The sequence below is a fragment of the Oncorhynchus mykiss genome, chromosome 3, assembly GCF_057628025.1.
Source record: "Oncorhynchus mykiss isolate SJ-2025 chromosome 3, ASM5762802v1, whole genome shotgun sequence".
In the NCBI taxonomy this organism is placed as follows: domain Eukaryota; kingdom Metazoa; phylum Chordata; class Actinopteri; order Salmoniformes; family Salmonidae; genus Oncorhynchus; species Oncorhynchus mykiss.
In genome coordinates, this window is record NC_143024.1 from 79,645,014 (window position 1) to 79,666,278 (window position 21,265).

General features: G+C 41.3%; 1 protein-coding gene across 1 annotated transcript; it reads right to left on the reverse strand.

The window, feature by feature from the left end:
- Positions 1 to 1,971: 1,971 nt before the first annotated feature.
- Positions 1,972 to 17,998, reverse strand: LOC110520458 (uncharacterized). The gene is made up of 5 exons (XM_021597794.3): positions 17,749 to 17,998; positions 17,254 to 17,568; positions 16,879 to 16,984; positions 16,687 to 16,732; positions 1,972 to 2,696 (listed from the first exon to the last, which is right to left on the reverse strand). Exons 1-5 carry the CDS (start codon positions 17,825 to 17,827, stop codon positions 2,601 to 2,603), a joined length of 642 nt encoding a protein of 213 aa, XP_021453469.3. The 5' UTR covers positions 17,828 to 17,998; the 3' UTR covers positions 1,972 to 2,600.
- Positions 17,999 to 21,265: the final 3,267 nt, after the last annotated feature.

Consider the following 21,265-nt stretch of genomic DNA (forward strand, 5'->3'; position numbering starts at 1 on the left):
GATGACTGGGATGAATGCAGGAGCAGATTTCAGGAGCACACTTTTTTTGACTGATGACTGAAATGACTGAAATAAGGTATTACTGAAAAAATATATAAACACAACCTGCAACAATGTCAACGATTTTACTGGGTTACAATTCATATAAGAAATTCAATCAATTTAAATAAATTAATGATGCCCTAATCTATGGATTTCACATTACTTTGCAGGGGCACAGTCATGGGTGGGCCTGGGAGGGCAATCACCCACTAGCGAGCCAGGCCTAGGCAAACAGAATTAGTTTTTTCCCTCAAAATGGCTTTATTTCAGATGGAAATACTCCTCAGTTTCATCAGCTGTCCGGATGGCTGGTCTTAGACGATCCTGCAGGTGAAGAAGTTGAATGTGGAGATCCTGGGCTGGCTTGGTTACTCCTGGTTAGCGGGTTGAGAGGCCAGTTGTGCATATTGTCATATTCTTTAAAACGACTTTGGAGGTGGATTATGGTAGAAAATGAACATTACATTCCCCGGCAACAGCTCTGGTGGATATTCCTTCATTCAGCATGCCAATTGCACGCTCCCTCATGAGGCATCTGTGGCATTGTGTAGTGTGGCAAAACTGCACATTTCAGTATGGCCTTTTATTGTCCCCAGCACAAGGTACACCTGTATAATGATCATGCTGTTTAATCAGCTTCTTGATATGCCACACCTGTCAGGTGGATGGATTATCTTGACAAAGGAGAAATGCTCACTAACAAATGTGCTTTATGGAACATTTCAGGGATATTTTATTTCAGCTCATGAAACATGGGACCATCATTTTACATGTTGCGTTTATATTTTTGTTCGGTACATGATAGGCCTATCTGGCTTATATGATTCTGATGGTCATAATGCTTCTTAACAGTGTCATAAAGTCTATTTTCTTAGTCCAAGTAAAGTGACACAGGATGGTCATAATGCCTCTTGACAGTGTCATAAAGTGTATTTTCTTAGTCCAAGTAAAGTGACACAGGATGGTCATAATGCCTCTTGACAGTGTCAGAAAGTGTATTTTCTTAGTCCAAGTAAAGTGACACAGGATGGTCATAATGCCTCTTGACAGTGTCAGAAAGTGTATTTTCTTAGTCCAAGTAAAGTGACACAGGATGGTCATAATGCCTCTTGACAGTGTCATAAAGTGTATTTTCTTAGTCCAAGTAAAGTGACACAGGATGGTCATAATGCTTCTTGACAGTGTCATAAAGTATATTTTCTTAGTCCAAGTAAAGTGACACAGGATGGTCATAATGCCTCTTGACAGTGTCATAAAGTGTATTTTCTTAGTCCAAGTAAAGTGACACAGGATGGTCATAATGCTTCTTGACAGTGTCATAAAGTATATTTTCTTAGTCCAAGTAAAGTGACACAGGATGGTCATAATGCTTCATGACAGCGTCTTGAAGTGTATTTTTTGCAAATGATTTAAAATATGATGAAAAAAAACATGAGTGTAAATAATTATTTACAATAACAACAAAGGACAAGAATAACCTTTAAAACGAAAGGAAACTTCTTGGCAGGGAAAAAATACATTTGAATAAATGTGGGTTTTGACACTCTTATGTAAATCTCATAACCAACCAGCCATAAAATAATGCAATATATGTCACAACAGGTGTACATATATGTGTCATGACAGTGTTATGACCATATAATGACAGGATATGACACGTTATGTCAGTTGTTATGACATATTATGATATGGTTATGAGGGTGTCATAACGTGGTATGCCGCTGGGTGTCAAGTAAAGTGTTACCATTGGAAACATAAATACATTTGCACATTGAGCACTTGTTGTCTCTCAAATACGCTGTTACAGTTGTTGTTTAGCTAGCTAGCACATTTTTGCCATATTAGCTAGATGTGACATCAGTCAAAACACTTCAAAACAAGATATGGCATTGTCATGGAAATTCTACACAGGGACACTTGAAGTCATTCTTAAATGAAGCATTGTTTATTTACAGCACGCTGAAGACGTCCCAGTCAAACGGAGATGCATAAAGTGTCGGTCTGAAGTGAGCTTCACCGGGCCAGTCCCGTTAGTTCTCTTATATACTGCTCACACAGACAAGTTATATTTGCATGGTTTGGCTTATTCATTATTCATCATTAATTCATCATTAACGTTTGGTTCATGCATGTGACTGACCAATACCTTAAGAGGCTTCCTCTCTCCAAGCTGAGACCTTGAAACTAAGATATCCCTTTAGTTCTCAAAACACGGTTCTGGGTGTACTGCCAAATTGCATACTGGTAGTGAGGATTCCTCCTCTGCATGTTCAATCAGTCACTTGCATGAGCACAGAAATTGGTTATTAGAAAAACACAAACAGAAAATGTTCCATCACAGTATCACTAACTAGACACAACAAGCTGAAACGAACCACCTAAGATTCCCACATAGCAGCTTCTTGTCAATGTTGCTAGTTATCTGGTCATCCAGAACCACAACTACACATGGACTTCTTCCTCATTGAAGCATGCGCTTTGTTGTCATGACCTTGTCAGCTAACCCGTCTATGATACTTGACTCTTTTTTGGCATGTTAAGTAACTGCTGTGTGATTACTACAGTCCATAGACTGAGTTGAGTCTTTCGAAGTATTGACTGCACTGGTGTTGTTCTCTTCTGGCAGTGTGACCATCAGACTGGGCATTGCTCTCCTGTAGGGGAGAGAAGAGAGGAGTGGAGAGAGAAGAGATCAATGAGGGCAGCAGGTAGCTTAGTGGTTAGAGCGTTGGGCTGGTAACCGAAAGGTTGCTAGATCGAATCCCTGAGCTGACAAGGTAAAAATCTGTCATTCTGCCCCTGAACAAGGCAGTTAACCCACTGTTCCCAGGCCATCATTTTAAATAAGAATTTGTTCTTAACTGACTTGCCTAGTTAAATTAAAAATTAAAAAATAAATAAAAATGAGAGAAGAGGTGAAAACAGGAGAGACATCAGGGAGCAAAAAAGATGTGAGACAAAAGGAGAGTGGAGATGAGAGTGGAGACAGTACTGATTAACCTCTCTGGGATATGTGGGACGGTAAGCGTCCCTCGCCAACAGCCAGTGAAAGTGCAGGGCGCCAAATTCAAAACAACAATCTCATAGTGAAAATTCCTCAAGCATACAAGTATTTTACACCATTTTAAAGATACACTTGTTGTAAATCCAGCCACAATGTCTGTCCTGTACAGTGCATTCAGAAAGTATTCAGACCCTTTGACTTTTTCCACATTTTGTTATGCCGCAGCCTTCCTTATTCTAAAATTGATTCAATTCAATGTTTTTCTCATCAATCTACACACAATACCTCATAATGACAAAGCGAAAACAGCTTTTAGAAATTTTTGCAAATGTATTGGGGAAAAAATATTGAAATACCTCATTTACACAGGTATTCAGACCCTTTTCTATGAGATTTGAAAGTAAGCTCAGGTGCATCCTGTTCCAATTGATCATTCTTAAGATGTTTCTACAACTTGATTGGGGTCCACCTGTGGTAAATTCAACTGATTGGACATGATTTGGAGAGGCACACACCTGTCTATATAAGGTCCCACAGTTGACAGTGCATTTCAGAGCAAAAACCAAGCCTTGAGGTCGAAGGAATTGTCCTTAGAGCTCTGAGACGGGTTTGTGTCAAGGCACAGATCTGGGGAAGGGTACAAAAGCATTTCTGCAGCATTGCAGGTCCCCAAGAACATATTGGCCTCCCTCATTCTTGAATGGATGAAGTTTTGAACCACCAAGAGCTGGCCGCTCAGCCAAACTGAGAAATCGAGGGAGAAGGCCATTGGTCAGGGAGATGACCAAGAACCCGATGGTCACTGAGTTCCTCTGTAGAGATGGTGAGAACCTTCCAGAAGTACAACCATCTCTGCAGCACTCCACCAATAAGGCCTTCATGGTAGAGTGGCCAGGCGGGAGCCACTCCTCAGTAAAAGGCACATGACTGCCCATTTGGAGTTTGCCAAAAGGCACCTAATGGACAGACCATGAGGAACAAGATTCTCTGGTACGATGAAACCAAGATTGAACTCTTTGACCTGAATGCCAAATGTCATCTCTATGGTGAAGCATGGTGGTGGCAGCATCATGCTTTGGGGATGTTTTTCAGCGGCAGGGACTGGGAGACTAGTGTCAGGATCGATGGAAGGATGAACGGAGCAAAATCCTTGATGAAAACCTGCTCCAGAGGGCTCAGGACCTCAGTGTGGGTCAAAGGTTCACCTTCCAACAGGACAATGACCCTAAGCACACAGTCAAGACAACGCAAGAGGGGCTTCTGGACAAGTATCTGAATGTCCATGAGTGGTCCAGCCAGAGCTCGGACTTGAACCCGATCGAACATCTCTGGAAAGATCTGAAAATAGCTGTGCAGTGGCACTCCCTATCCAACCTGTCAGAGCTTGAGAGGATCTGCAGAGAAGAATAGGAGAAACTCCCCAAAAACAGGTGTGCCAAATTTGTAGGGTCATACTCAAGAAGACTCGAGGCTGTAACCACTTCCAAAAGTGCTTCAACAAAATACTGAGTAAAGCGTCTGAATACTTGTAAATGTGATATTTCAGCTTTTTTAATACATTTGCAAAATTTTCTAAACAGCTATTTTTGCTTTGTCATTATGGGGTATTGTGTGTAGATTGATGAGGGGAAAAAAGCACTTTATTCAATTTTAAAATAAGCTTGTTTTACGTAACAAAATGTGGTGAAGGAAAAAGGAAACCGCACACTGCTCTTGATAGTATCACTGATCTTTAATAAGCTTACGTGTCGGCCTCACGGCCTTCGTCAGAGCTTTTGTGAATGAAAAAAATAATTGCACCCTTACGTAGACCTAGCCCCACCCACATGCATTCATGTTCAAATTCAGAACATAACATACATAGGCATTTCATCATTAAATCCTTTTGGAAATAATGTCTGGAGGGTGAAAATCCCAAAACATTCTCTTTTACTCAGAGTATTATTTATATCACTTCCCCTGTCTGATATCTTAACTTTCTCTATGCCACAAAATCTAAAAGGTAGAAAGGTCATGTTTTAGGTCATTAAAATGTACTGCGACTGGATAATCCCTGTCGTTTATTAAAGTCCTGATTGAACTTTATGTTCACTAATTCTCTGTTTGAGAGAGCGGGTGGTTTTACCGACATAGCTGAGCCCACATGGACATTTAATAATGTAAATAACATGGGCGGTGGAACACGTAATAATGTCATTTATTCTGAACCATTTTCCTGTGTTTGGGTGGCAGAAATATTCACACTTTATCATGTTGTTGCACTGTGCACATCCTCTGCATTTATAGCTGCCATTTGGAAGAGGGCGTAAAAGAGCCTGGCTGATTTTCTTTTGTTGTTGGCAGTTGGCATGAACCAATTTATCTCGTAAATTGCGAGCTCTCCTATACACAGTAAGTGGTGGACTTTTAAATTCAGCCGGCAAAGCCAGTGTTTCTTGACCACATCTCCCACTTTTTTAGCTTTAGCAGGTCTTTTTTGTAGCAGTTCATCTCGTGTTTTTCCCAATGCCAAATTAAGAGCTTCAGCCACACATTGTGGCGAATTGCCTCTCCTTAGAAACCAAATGTGCATCTCCACAGCTTTTTCTAGATAATCCTCTGTGGAGAGGCATATACCGTGCAGTCTGAAAAACGGGCTTCTTGGAAGTCCTCTTTTTAATGGCTCAGGATGGAAGCTGTCCCCCTGTAATAGAGTATTTCTGTCTGTTTATTTTCTATGCAGAGTTGTAAACAGGGTTCCATTTGATTTCTCAATCCACATATCAAGGTAAGGAACACGTTGTGTGTCACATTCAATAGTGAATTTGAGATTGGGGTCAATGCCATTGAGTAGTGCCATAAAATCTGACAGCTCTTTTTCCGTTCCTTCCCTTATGCAACAAAATGTCGTCAATATATCAATAACATTTCAGGACATTATTCAAAAATTGATTTATTAACAAAACGTTCTTCAAAAAGACCCACATAGTGGTTAGCATAACTCGGAGCGAATGTGGAGCCCATCGATGTTCCATTCGTTTGTAGGTAGTATTCATCATCAAACCTGAAATAGTTATACGTCAAAACATATTCAGCCAGCTCTAGAATAAAGTTTGTTGGTGGATATCCGTTAGTATCTCTGTCTCCCAAATAGTGAGCTAGGGCTTCCAGCCCCCCCACATGGGGAATGCTGGTACATAGACTATCGACATCTAATGTGACCAAAATACAGTCCTTTGTTAAACCAGTTATTGGTGAGATCTTGTTTATGAAGTCTATAGAGTGTTTTACATATGATGGCAATGCTTGCACATGAGTTTTAATAAGATAGTCTACAAAGTTCGACAATGGCTCTAGCGTTGAGCCTATTCCTGCAACCACTGGTCTGCCTGGATAATTGCCTTGTTGTGTTTTAGGGTTGTGTAATTTCGACAAAATGTACAGGCATGGATGTATGGCACATTTGCAGCAAGGATATTCATATTCAGGTTTTGAGATAAGGTTATTTAATAGGGCTCCAGATTAGAGCATATATCTCTTTGGAACACCTGTGTGGGATCAACACTCAGTTTTTATAGAAAAGTTCATTACTGAGTTGTCTCTGCATTTCTTCTTTATATTTTCACAGTCTAAAACAACCACAGCACCCTCTTATCTGCATGTTTAATAACCAAAGATTAATATTTCATTAAGTGCCTGTTCTTCTGTTCTAGTGAGGTTCTTCTGAATGTGGTTTGTTTGTCTCGTATATACTGACATGGCTTCTTGTTCGACTAACCTACAATAGGTATCAATCGAGGAGTTGTTAACCATGGGACAGAATTTGCTTTTGGGCTGAAAATGGGTACCAGTTCTTTGATGTGTTTCTAGGCCCGAAACAGTGTTTTGCAAAAACACATGCTTAAATTTATCTTGCGAAAGAATTTAAACAGATCTGCTTTCCCATCGAATTGTTTATTTGTACATGTAGGTACAAAAGAGAGGCCCTTAGATAAGACTGAAACTTGAGCGTCAGTAAGGTCTTTTTGGAGAGGTCCTGCTTGTAGCTCCATGTCCACGACCTGTGTTCCTGGTCTCCACTTCAACCGATTGCCTCTCCTACATCGTTTATTTTCTTTCGTGGAGCCTTGTGTTGCTTCCGGGCTAAAAGAAAATGACTGTGTGCCATGGTAGCTGGAGTCACTGTCTGTAGGGAATTCGCTCTCAGTGGATGCCTCTGTGTCCAAGTTTCCATGTCCTCCCGATGCTGCGTTTCTGCGTCACCCGATCAGTGGTGCATCCCTACGTCGGCCTCTCCGTGCTCCTGTCCTTGAGCCTTTCCATGCGTACACCTGGTTGAGCTGGTAGTCCTCTGTATCTCATTTATATTTCTTGATCTTTGTTGCTTGTAGAAAGTCTCTTTATTTCCCAATGGACTGGTTGATTGTGTCGTCTATGGCTGTAAAATTAGGGCCTAGAATCTCCTTCATTATAACCTCATGTTCGCTAATCTTAACTTCAACTTCTTTCACTTCCTTCGACACATGTTCAACGATTAATAACATTAATTCTAAAGAACATTTGTTGAGTATTTCACCCCATTGCTGAATGAAAGTTTTGTTTTTCCCTATTGTAGGCTCCTACTGTATTCTCAGTCTTCTTGGAAAGCTCTTGTTGTGCCAAACTCACTAAGAGTGGTGCCATGCAGGAACAAACTAGTTTCTTTCTCTCCGAGTCTCTGGAGTTGGATTTTAAGTTCGACAGTCGAGTGCGGAACTGGATTGTCCATTCAGACACCTTTTGTGCCGTATTAATTTACCATCCTTACAAATCACTTAATGTAAATGTCCATTACTGTATTGTCAGTGCTTGACTTGGGCCGGAGCTGACCAGAGTGCCATACAGGCACTTCTAATTTTGGGGGAATTGTGTACCAGCTTCTCTATTAACAAAGTAGCCTATTGCCGACCTAGATTCACACACTGGGGCAAAAAAAGATTGATCAAAGCGGAATGAAGGCGGGATCTGCATTGAATTACAATGGAGAGTGGGCATTCATTTCCTGATTCTGCTTTCTTCAAGTTTATTTGCTGATAGTCTGTGAATTTGTGTGTGACAGTAGGCTGAATGCGTATGATGCGCTGTGTAAAATTAGGTCAAATTAGGGTTTGTAAGGACATGAAAAGTCATTGAAATTAGTTTTTTAATTTTTGCTAATTTAATTCATGGAGGCACACTTTTAAATATGATCAATGACTTAAAAATCGACATCAGCCATTATCAGAATGACCGTTCAGTACATGTCTGTGTGTCTTGTGTGTATGCCAGCTCGAATGGGCCGTTGCCCAAGGAGAAAGAGCACAACATCTTAGCAGCAGGTAAAAAATAATGAAGAACAACATACTAACTATATAGCCAATTCAAAACAATGTGTAGCAGTTATCTCCCCAGTTAACTAAAGCCAACTAAGCATACATGTAATTGTCGCCTTTCCACTGGCACTATAGCCTAAATAAATCTGTACAGATGGAAAGCTGGTATTCCCCTCTATTAAACCGTAGCCAAGCAATTGCGACAACAAATATATTCTATAAATATCTTAACTGACAAATAACTTGCTGTGCATAGATCTCCCCTGAAATATGAATATTTGAGCCTAAACAGTTAGACACCTTGCTTTGAAGTAGCGTACCTTCTCCATTTGATCCCTGATCCATCGAATGAGGGAATCATTTTATAAAGACAAGAGTATTTGGTTATAATGTTGCAATATTTTATATCAAGGGTGGCAACCCTCTTTCAGGACAGCTACTGGGTGTACAGGCCCTGGTCCAATCACATGGTAGCCTAAACATCAGATTGAACTTGGGTGTTTCAGGGCTGCATCAAAATCCAAGTCTGCACACCCCGGAGCTCTCCAGGTGGTGGGTTGACCACATGTTGACAATATGTGACTAACAGTGCAGTTCTACTTTGTGGGGGGTTAAGTGCCTTGATCAAGGGCACAACGGCAGGAGATGGTAGGCCTACATGGGATCAGACACTGCAGCCTTCTTAAGCATCTTAAGGCTCGGGCGGAGTGTTCGGAAGTTCGGATAAATGACGTACCCAAAGTAAACTGCCTGTTACTCAGGCCCAGAAACTAGGATATACATATAGCATTGGATAGAAAACACTCTGAAGTTTCTAAAACTGTTAAAATAATGTATGTGAGTATTACAGAACTGATATTGCAGGCGAAAACAAGAGGAAAATCCATCCATCACATTTCAATGAAATTCCTATGCAGTTCCTATGTCTTCCACTAGATGTCAAGTTTTTAGAAAGGGTTTGAGGCTTATTTATTTTTTTAAATGAGCAAGTAGTTGTAGTTTTTCTAAGGTGTCTCTCATTAGAAAACTAGTCTTGTTGCGCGCGTGAATGAAGTGCGTGCTCTTCGTTATTTATCTTCCCTATTGAAAATACTATTCTCCGTCTTCAATTTTATAGTTTATTTAGATATTAGAGTACCTGAGGATTAATTAGAAACATCGTTTGACTTGTTTGGATGAACTTTACCGGTAACCTTTTGGATTTGTTTGTATACATGTTGAACGAGTGGATTACTGAAATTGATGGCGCCTACTAAACTGACCTTTTGGGATATAAAGAAGGACTTTATCGAACAAAACGACCATTCATTGTGTAGCTGGGACCCTTGGTATTGCAAACAGACGAAGATCTTCAAAAGTAAGTGATTTATTTTATCGCTATTTGGGAATTTGTGATGCCTGGTCTGGTTTGAAAAAGTATTTTGATGTGGGGCGCTGTCCCCAGATATTCACATGGTATGCTTTCACAGTAAAGCCTTTTTGAAATCTGACAACGCGGTTGGATTAACAAGAAGTTAAGCGTTTAAATGATATAAGACACTTGTATTTTAATATTATGATTTTTGTATTTTGAATTTCATGCTCTGCAATTTCACCGGATGTTGTCAAAGTGGAACGCTATCGGTACACCGATCCCAAAGAGGGGTTACTTTTTCATGTAGGCTATAATAATGGGCATGAAAATGTGGTAGAAGTCATGAAAAATGTGTATGAACCCTTAACAGTGAATAATCAGAGGTCTTTATTGCATAATGTAATTTGTGTATTTTGGTGAACAAAGTCTAATCGACCGACTTGGACAAAGACAGCTCTAGCACTTCTTTAATCCTAAATTAAGCATTGTGTATAGTAGGTTGGTCATCTAGGTTTGTACCTATTGTAAAGGCATTCTTCCTCCTCTTCTGAGGAGGAGTAGTGAGAAGGATCGGAGGACCAATGCGCAGCGTGGTAAGTGTCCATAATGTTTATTTAAAGACAAACTGAACACTACAAAACAATAAACGTGAAACGAACAAAACCGAAACAGTACCGTGTGGCAACAAACACTCACACGGAAACAAACACCCACAACTCAAAAGTGAAACCCAGGCTACCTAAGTATGATTCTCAATCAGAAACAACTAACGACACCTGCCTCTGATTGAGAACCATACTAGGCTGAACTCAAAACCCCAACATAGAAAAACACACAGACTGCCCACCCAAAGTCACGCCCTGACCATACTAAATAAAGTTAAAACAAAGGAAATAAAGGTCAGAACGTGACACCTATAGACTTTCCATCACCATGAAGACATCAAGTGGTTTGTGATGATGTTATGTTATGATGTTATGTTGTGGCTCAGTTGGTAGAGCATCTCGCTTGCAATTCTACTGTTGTGGGCTTATTCCCATGGGGTACCAATACGAAGACGTATGCACATGTATGCACTCGCTATTGTAAATTTCTCTGGATAAGACCGTCTACTAAAATGGAAAAGGAATGAATAGATTGTTTCAGTTTTCACATAGAAACAAGTTGCCTTTGCAAAGTACTTCAAGAAACTGGAAAACATACAGTATATCAGAGCAAGTATTTCTAGTGCACTGGGTCTTTACTTGTCCTGTTTTAGTGGACCAATAAACATCTTCAGAGTGGGCAAAAACAAAATATCTGTATCCCCTCCTCCCTCCCACCCCGTCGGTAAAAACATTGCATCACCCCCACCCCAAACTACATCCCGTGGCTATGGGTACCAGGGGACCTTCAGGTGAGTCTTGTGATGCCTGTGTGCGTAATAAAAAAAACAACCGACATGTTCATGAGAGTCTCAACTTCCCACAGAGGGGTCATATTAGTGTGTAGCCCAAACTGCTACAGACAGACAGAAGTTGGCAGATAGGCTGTTCAGACGAGACCCTGGACGCTTGCTGGGGTCATAGAACGCCATCGTTATAGGCATTTTACGGTAACAAATACTCTTATTGTAATCTTTCTTACCGTGGTTTCCTCTTAACAATAATAGCACTTACAGTTGACAAGGGCAGCTCTAGCATGGCAGAATTGTGATAAACGGACTTGTTGGAAAGGTGGCATCCTATGATGGTGCCACGTTGAAAGTCACTGAGCTCTTCAGTAAGGCCATTCAACTGCCAATATTTGTTTTGCACTCCCAGGAATCCCAGTTCCACAATAAATGATTGTTTTGTTCAATAAAGTCCATCATTTATGTCCAAATACCTCCTTTTTGTTCGCGCGTTTAGTTCACAAATCAATTTTCACGACTTGCAGGCCAGACGAAAAGTCAAAAATTGTCGTTACAGTTCGTAGAAACATGTCAAACGATGTATGGAATCAATCTTTAGGATGTTTTTAACATCAATATTCAATAATGTTTCAACCGGAGAATTCCTTTGTCTTCAGAAATGCAATGGAACGCAGCTACACCTCACGGGAGCGCGCCTGAATGAGATCATGGCACTCTGGCAGACCTCTTTGTCAAAAAGCTCCCTTTCTCCCCCACTTTACAGTAGAAGCCTCAAACAAGGTTCTAAAGACTGTTGACATCTAGTGGAAGCCTTAGGAAGTGCAATCGGACCAAATTTCCACTGTGTCTTGGATAGGCAAAGAGTTGAACTACAAACCTCAGATTTCCCACTTCCTGGTTGGATTTCTTCTCAGGTTTTTGCCTGCCATATGAGTTCTGTTGTACTCACAGACATCATTCAAACAGTTTTAGAAACTTTGGAGTGTTTTCCATCCAGATCTACTAACAATATGCATATCTTAGCTTCTGAGCCTGAGTAGCAGGCAGTTTACTCTGGGCACCTTATTCATCCAAGCTACTCAATACTGCCACCTAGCCATAAGAAGTTTTAACCTGTCTCCTTCCCTTCATCTACATTGAAGTGGATTTAACCTGGATTAACCTGTTGAATCTATGGGGGCGCCATTTCATTATTGGATAAAAAAACGTGCCCGTTTTAAGCGCAATATTTTGTCACGAAAAGATGCTCGACTATGCATATAATTGACAGCTTTGGAAAGAAAACAGTCTAACGTTTCCAAAACTGCAAAGATATTATCTGTGAGTGCCACATAACTCATGCTACAGGCGAAACCAAGATGAAACTTCAAACAGGAAATGAGCAGAATTTCTGAAGCTCTGTTTTCCAATGTCTCCTTATATGGCTGTGAATGCACCAGGAACAAGCCTGCGCTTTCTGTCGTTTCTTCAAGATGTCTGCAGCATTGTGACGTATTTGTAGGCATATCATTGGAAGATTGGCCATAAGAGACTACATTTTACAGGGGTCCGCCTGTCTAAATTGGTGCGTAATCTTCAGTTGCGGGCATTTTCTCCTGGAATTCAGGACAGAAAGCACACTTCCACGAACTATATATATAATCGAAGAGATGTGAGAAAAACACCTTGAGGATTGTTTCTAAACAACGTTTGCCATGTTTCAGTCGATATTATGGAGTTAATTTGGAAAAAAGTTCGGCGTTTTGATGTCTGGATTTTCGTTTTTTTTTGGTAGCCAAACGTGACGCACCAAACGGAGCGATTTCTCCTAAACAAATAATCTTTCAGGAAAAACTGAACATTTGCTATCTAACAGTCTCCTCATTGAAAACATCTGAAGTTCTTCAAAGGTAAATTATTTTATTTGAATGCTTTTCTGGTTTTTGTGAAAATGTTGCCTGCAGAATGCTAACGCTAATGCTAACGCTAAATGCTACGCTAGCTAGCTACTGTTACACAAATGATTGTTTTCCTATGGTTGAGAAGCATATTTTGAAAATCTGAGATGACAGTGTTGTTAACAAAAAACTAAGCTTGAGAGCTAGCATATTTATTTCCTTTCATTTGCGATTTTCATGAATAGTTAACATTGCGTTATGGTAATGAGCGTGAGGCTGTATTCACGATCCTGGATCCGGGATGGCTAGAGGCTAGAGGTTAATCTGGTCAGTTTATGTCATGGAAAGAGCAGGCGTTCCTAATGTTTTGTACACTCAGTGTATATGTTTTTGGAATGTTCTTTCAGCTGTTCATAGGCTAAATCATCATGATCAAAATTGGTTGACAGTTCAGAAGAGGGTGAGTAGCCTCTGCTGACTCCTCTAGCTCCACATGATGGTGCAGGCCAATCAGCAGGCTGTTAGCCAGCCTTGCTGCTTTGTGGAGTCCGCCACTAGCACAGTCACCGTAGTTAGCTCAGCTTTCCCCATTGAAACCGTGTCTGTCTGGGCCGGTCCTTGCCGTTCTGCCACCATAGGCCAGACCAAAAAATAACTGCACCAAAAAAAGACATCCAAAAGGCGTTGGTCCGTGCTCAATGAGGTGTAGCCTAAAACAGGCCATTTCATTGGCTTTATTAGTCCTGATTTCTGTGACTAATCAATTTGCCTATTTAAACTCTGAATATCAGCTACCCAGCTTTGAGGAGTTATCGCGAGCCTAGGAAATGCATAAGTATTTTTATTTTCGCTATGATAAAAAATTGGATACAAACTTGAAACCACTGATCATGACAACGGTGTGAAACTCCTAGACAGCAGTTGTGATTGTCCGTTCAATTTAGTCCATTTTAGTTTGACATGTACTGTTTTTAGGATATGTTGTTTGTTAACATGACAGCAAACGTTTTAGTTGACTGAGTGCCGTTTAGAGAAACCTGAATTTGGCAAAAGTGTCGGTGTCATTACATTGTCACACATTTTATCTCCAGCCTGTAGGCTACAGAATTAATTAATTTTTAAAATGTATTTAACCTTTGTTTAACTAGGCAAGTCAGTTAAGAACAAATTCTAATTTACAATGACGGCCTAGGAACTGCCTCATTCAGGGGCAGAACCCAGACGTTTACCTTGTCAGCTCGGTGATTCAATCTAGCAACCTTTCGGTTACTGGCCCAACGCTCTAACCACTAGGCTACCTGCCGCCCCAGAAAAGGCCACATACTCTTTCTACCATATCCTAGGGCTGCTACATGATTTATATTGGATAATTTTTTTTGACAGAACGTTGGTGGAGCGCTGTAGAGAGGGATCTCTCCAACAGCACCCTGGAGAGGAGAGCTGGGAATGGACAAGCAAAATATGTTGCACCCCCTGCTTTTGACAAATTGGGCACTGCTCACCTAAAAAGCCCATACACCACTGGTTGAGAGAAGTTGTCATTATTTTGGGGCAGAATTATGAGGTTTAATGTGTTGTTGGACGTGCATCTTGATCAGTTTAGCTCAGAAAATGCAGCCCTGGTCAATCTGCCACCATAAACGCCTGCCTAATCCTGCCTAATTAGCGGGCTGGTCGTGGTGTCTGTGCCTCGATCTAGGTCAGGCAAAACTAAACATGGTGGTGTTCACTTTCGCAATCTCACTGTAATAAAGACCTCCATTCCTGTCATTATTGAAAGACTGCTAGTTCTAGGTCCCAAGAAACAAAGAGATCTGCTGTTTCATCTGACAGTTAATGTTGATGGTTGTTCAGTAGTCTCAAATAATACTGTGAAGGACCTCGGCCTTACTCTGGATTCTGATCTCTCTTTTGGCGAACAAATCAAGAAAATTTCAAGGGGAGCTTTTTTCCATCTTCGTAACATAGCAACAATCTAAAACTTGTTGTCCAAAAGTGGTGCATAAAATCTAATGCTTTGTCACTTCTAGATTAGTCTACTGCAATGCTCTACTCTCTGGCTACCTGGATACTTTACTAAATAAACTTCAGTTAGTGCTAAATATGGCTGCTAGAATCTTGACTGGAACCCCAAAATTGTATCATATTACTCCAGTGTTAGCCTCTTTACACTGGCTTCCTGTTAAAAGGCAAGGGCTGATGTCAAGGTTTTACTTCTAACTTACAAAGCATTACATGGGCTTGCTCCTACCTATCTCTCCGATTTGGTCCTGCCATACATACCTACACATATGCTATGGTCACATGACGCAGGCCTCCTTATTGTCCCTAGAATTTGTAAACAAATCATTGTGGGCTGTACTCAGCCTTGTCTCAGGTTAGTAACTTGTTGGTCTGTTGATATCCACTTTGGAAAAGTGGGTGGGGTTACATCCTGACTGCTTCGCCCTGTTCGGGGGCATCGCCGTCTCCGCCTCCAGTATCTATGCTGCAGTAGTCTATGTGCCGGGGGGATAGGGTCAGTTTGTCCTATCAAGTGAAATTCTCCAGTCTTATCTGGTGACGTGTGGGAACTTAAATATGTTCTCTCCAATTCTCCTCTCAAACTCTCCCCCCTCCAGGAGGACCTGAGCCCTAGGACCATGCCCCAGGACTACCTGGCATGATGACTCTTGGCTGTCCCTAGTCCACCTGGTCATGATACTGATCCAGTTTCTGTTGTTTTGCCTGTGGCTATGGAACACTGACCTGTTCACCGGACATGCTAACTTGTCCTGGACATGGTTTTTTCCACGCTCTCTCTCTCTCTACCACACCTGCTATTTCGACCTCTGAATGCTCAGCCAACTGACATTTACTCCTGAGGTGCTGACCTGTTGCATGCTCTACAACTACTGCAATTATTATTTGACCCTGCTGGTCATCTATGAACGTTTGAACATCTTGAAGAACTATCTGGCCTTAATGGCTTGTACACTTATAATCTCCACTCGGCACAGCCACAAAAGGACTGGACACCCCTCGGAGCCTGGTTCCTTTCTAGGTTACTTCCTAGGTTCCTGCATTTATGGGGAGTTTTTCCTAGACACCGTGCTTCTACATCTGCATTGCTTGCTGTTTGGGGTTTTAGGCTGGGTTTCTGTCTAAGCACTTTCTGACATCTGATGTAAAAAGGGCTTTTTAAATACATTTGATTTGATAAAGTGAGAAACTTGAAATTACGTGTAAAATAACACATGGGTAGAATGTGAATCGGATCCTAAGTTTAGTTTCCACTAGTTACCACAGCCACAAATTTGGCAATATCAAAAAGATTCATTAAAACTGTATTCGTAGCCTGACCTTTCAGAAAAGGCATGTTCACTCCTCCCTCAGGAAGACATTTCCCGTTTTCTAAAACCTTACATTGTGCACATTTTCAAAACATAAACATAAGCAGATGGCCTCATAAAGTGTTTAGTGCGTAAAATAAACACATGAGCAGAACATTGGGAGTTTTAGAAAACAGGAAAAGGCATCCGGCTGGTGGGACAAACACAAGTCACACAGCCACTTCGTTTAGTAATGATCAAGTGTTGAATGGAAAGGGGAAGGGGATACCTAGTCAGTTAGTTGCACAACTGAATGCATTCAACCAAAATGTGTCTTCCTCATTTAACCCAACCCCTCTGAGTTAAGCTACTGACCTCTCCGTGCTTATCACAATGACTTTTCTGTTCCTGTTTTCGTTTCCTGTAGAAACAAAGTAACTTGAATTACGTATTTTATTCAACATTTTACTCCTACTCCACAATAGATACAAAATGAGACCACAGTGCTTTAGGCAATGCAGATTTGATTGAATTGAGCTCGTAGGTACACTACTTTGAGCTACTCACCTACACAGCCAGACCATACAACAGATGTTAATGCAGAGAACCACTCCTCCAATAGCAGATGGAATTGTGAAGAGCAATAACCTCCGTAGGTTATATTCAGCATGACCTGTGTTAAGACAGAAACAATTGGGATTTTCAGGAGAGTTGACAAGCCTAAACGTGTTGTATTCCTTTGCTTTATAACAATATAGTAAACAATTGGGAGATAATAACCAAATAATAGGATTATAACATTCAGTATTGATGGTTTGCAATAATTATCACAATAATTGATATTTTTGTTAAAGTCAAAATTCTGGATATTTATATCTGGCATTACAGAATACAGTTTCTTCTCCACATGTTACAATATAAACAGAACATTACTTCCATTACCTGTGAGGTTATTAGTGATGGTCAAATTCCACTCCATTTTCCATACACCACGTTGATCATCTGTTATTTGACAGCTGTAGCTCCCGGTGTCATTTAACTCTACATTAAAGATAGTCAGCTTTGTAGGTGGATCAACACTCATCCTGTCAGAGGTGATGTTCCTTTCAGTTTTATTCAGTTTGTCACTATGAGAGAAAATAAGAACTGTGTCCTTCTTCCAGATGTATGATGCATTCGTCTCTGAGTTATTGCAAACCAAAGTAACAATTTCTCCCAAAGAAGCTGATTTATTTTTCTGATATTTTGTTGAGTCACCTGGGACAGAAAACAACAAAGACAATGTTTTAAGTACTTTACTATAAAGGACAGTGTGAGATTTTTAAAATCCTTTTAAGAAGTCATAAGAATGCAAACCGAACACAGGTAGGTAGGCAGGCAGGTACACACACACACACACTCAAACACACTGTACTGTGGTCATCAACTGTAGCTTACCTGTAGAGACAAGGAACAGCATGATGACCACAGACACCAGGTCCCAGGACAGGAGAGTTTCCATGACGATATTAGACATAGCTGATTGACAGAGAGAGAAATGGACAGAGTGGAGTGGAACGTCAGAGTCTGAGATCAGTGTCACAGCTAGCTAACCAGGAAACACTCAGAGAGAGCGGGACATGAACATTTCGGTAGTCTGAGGATGGAGAACAGAGGAAGTGGTCGTGTGAGAGAGAAGCACGGAAGTGAGTTTCTCTGAAACATCACAGCCATTGAACTCAGAGACATCACACATACCCACTCAGCATTTTATTACTGAGTGATTTACTGTGAGCTCAGAGTTGGATTTCAAGGTTTCATATCCAAAAGCCCGATCCCCCATCGATGATCCCATCCCCCAAAACTGTCAGACTGGCCAATAGCTTCTTCCCCTAGACCATCAGGCTGCTGAATAGCCACTAAGCATCTATCTGCTTCCCCTGTCCGACACCTGCCACCTGAACTTACCCACACACCAGGGTGTCACCAGTGTTTTATGTTGATGTTAGCTCTAGTGTTATTGTGTTCCATCAGGAGTCTAACACCAAATACTTGTGGTGAGCAGAATCAACAACCTCTGCATCATTCAAGACTTGCTTTGTGAGAAGGTGGTAAAATTCACAGTTAGCCATTGATATTTAAATGCCAGCTGAAATGTACACCGGGCCTTGCCTTGACTCCAAGTCTGAGCAGGTCTGCCGAAGCCATGGCCCAGTGAGACACGGGTGCCAGCCCAGGCAGTTGGAAACAGAAAAGTTTGAGCCTTTTGGGTAAAACACTGGGGTAAATCCTCAGTGCAGGAGTCTGGCCTAGTGGTAACGGGGATTTGAGCCCTGTCTTGGCCACTCTGTCTGAGCCATAGAAATAGATTATATTAAATGATGTATTATCTAAGGCCCTTCTATCTAACCTCTGTATTTCACAGTCATTTCATAAAAGAAACCACATAAAGTAGTGCAACTGTAAGAGGTCTGACACCCCAGAACATACTACATTCTGAACTACCTCAGTGTAGAATGTAGTACATGACATTAAGATCAGTTTCACATTGACTCAATCAGATTAAATCACTTGGTGTTTTTCAATGCTTTTGACCATTTAGATTCTGTTTTTGATCTTTACATGTCACGCCCTGACCGTAGAGAGCATTTTCTGTCTCTATTTTGGTTTGGTCAGGGTGTGATTTGGGTGGGCAATCTGTGTTCTATGTTCTATGATTTTCTATTTCTAAGTGTTTGGCCGGGTATGGTTCTCAATCAGAGGGAGCTGTCTATCGTTGTCTCTGATAGAGAACCATACTTAGGTACCCTTTTCCCCCACCTGTTTTGTGGGAAGTTAACTTTGTCTTTGTTCAGGGCACATAGCCCAAAGCTTCACGCTTTGGTTTTTGTTCTTCGTTTTGTCGGCGTGATTTTTGAATAAAGAGAAAATGTATGCTTACCATGCACCTTGGTCCAGTCCTTGGTCCAGTCCTTCAGCCAGCCGTGACATTACATTTGGGAAGAAATGATCAAGAGTGTCACGATTCTTCAAAACCGAACCCAGAAGCAGACCAGGACAAGGAGAGTAGGAAAAAGGTGAGTATTTATTTACAAGTGAATGGGTAGATATATCTAGGTGGTGTAGCGGGTAGCGGTGATGAGTTGATGGGAGTAAATAGGTGGATCCAATGGGGAAGCGGAATCCTCTGACGACCAGGCGGGAATGGGGTAAATGATCCGGGTGAGTAACTGAAGACAGAACAAACAGAGGTAAGTTCAAGGCAAGCAATACGTAACAAACAACAAAACAAATTCTATCCAACTTGAGGCTGATACTCTGGCACAACATACTGTTCATGGCTAACGATCCGGCAGGGAATGGATATCAGGTCAGAGCTTTTGAAGGGGAGAGGTGATGATCAGGACAGGTGTGCAGATTACTGATGGGATACAGGTGCGGGTGAACATCGATCTCCCAACAAGCTAATTCGCCCGGCAACCAGACAGGGTGCGTTCCAGGACATCGGAAACACACTCCAGGACAGAAACACAGGCAAACACAGACTCAGGAAACGGGATTTGTGACAAAGAGTCTGTCTATATACTCACACGATCCATGGGGAACTATTTGTTTTGCAATTTTGTTAGTATGTGTGTACTGTCCCATATAACTGTTGACAATTTTATGTTAGTCTAACGTACAGAGGTGTGAGACAATCATGCATAAGAGTGGCTGGGGTAGTCAAACTCATACAGGATGTGTTTGTGTGGTCTTAGAGAGAGAGGGGGGTAGAGAGAGAGTGTAAGACAGAGAGGGAGAGAGAGAATGTTTTTCTGTGTGTTTTTTTTCTTCTTTGAAACAGTGTTCTGAGGAAATACCACAGTGTAAATAAAGGGTGTGAGGTTACATTTTGGAACATGCACTCAATCAATTCAATTCAGTACTGCATTGACTTTGACAGAGAGGCATCTGTGGAGAGCTAATGGGTTCAGGTCAGAGGAAGTAACTGTTTGTCACTTCCTGAAAACCCTGAGGGTTCGCCAGTAAGCTGGGCAGCAGGTAATGCATACTTCATGCACATGGAACAAACAGTAAACGTGTGCACTTAAGTACACCATTCACACAACCACAAACACACACGCACACACACACACACAATTATAACGTTGAAGTAAACTATAAAAGTTGAGTTATGTAAACTTTCTGTGATTCAAATCAAATTCTCCACCTATGCATCATAGTTCTATCATCACATACAGATAGTGGTTTTGACTCTTGCATCAACCATGTTTAACATGCTTTAAACAGGTCTCTATTACAAGAAAAAGAGGGGGTAGAAAGGAGACAGAGCAAGAGAGTGTGGGGGAAGGGGGGGAGAGGGGGATAAAGAGGGGAAGACCAAGATAATGGTGGAGGTATGACAGTGCTACAAGTGAGATGATAGGTACATATACAGTGTATTCAGACCCCTTGACTTTTCCACTTTGTTACATTACAGACTTATTCTAAAATGGATTAAATATTTTTTCCCCTCATCATTCTACACACAATACCCCACAATGAAAAAGCAAAAGCATTTTTTTTGTTTTTCTTTTGCAAAAATATAAAAATTCAAAACGTAAATATCACATTTAGACAAGTCTTCAGACCCTTTACTCAGTACTTTGTTGAAGAACCTTTGGCAGCGATTATAGCCTCGAGTGTTATTGGGCATGACACTACAAGCTTGGCACACCTGTATTTGGGGAGTTTCTCTCATTCTTCCCTGCAGACCCTCTCAAGCTCTGTCAGGTTGGATGGGGAGCATCGCTGCACAGCTATTTCCAGGTCTCTCCAGAGATCTGATCGGGTTCACGTCCAGAAACTGTCTGGGCCACTCAAGGACATTCAGAGACTTGTCCCGAAGCCACTCCTGCGTTGCCTTGGCTGTGTGCTTAGGGTCATTGTGCAGTTGGAAGACGAACCATCGCTCCAGTCTGCGGTCCTGAGTGCT

Bases quoted from the DNA above. Each gene is read 5' to 3' on its own strand.
- LOC110520458 (XM_021597794.3), bottom strand. From the start codon at position 17,827: ATGTCTAATATCGTCATGGAAACTCTCCTGTCCTGGGACCTGGTGTCT. The intron at 16,985-17,253 runs GTAATGGAAGTA...GTCTTAACACAG, and splicing joins CATCACTAATAACCTCACAG to GTCATGCTGAATATAACCTA. The intron at 16,733-16,878 runs GTGAGTAGCTCA...TTGTTTCTACAG, and splicing joins TGTATGGTCTGGCTGTGTAG to GAAACGAAAACAGGAACAGA.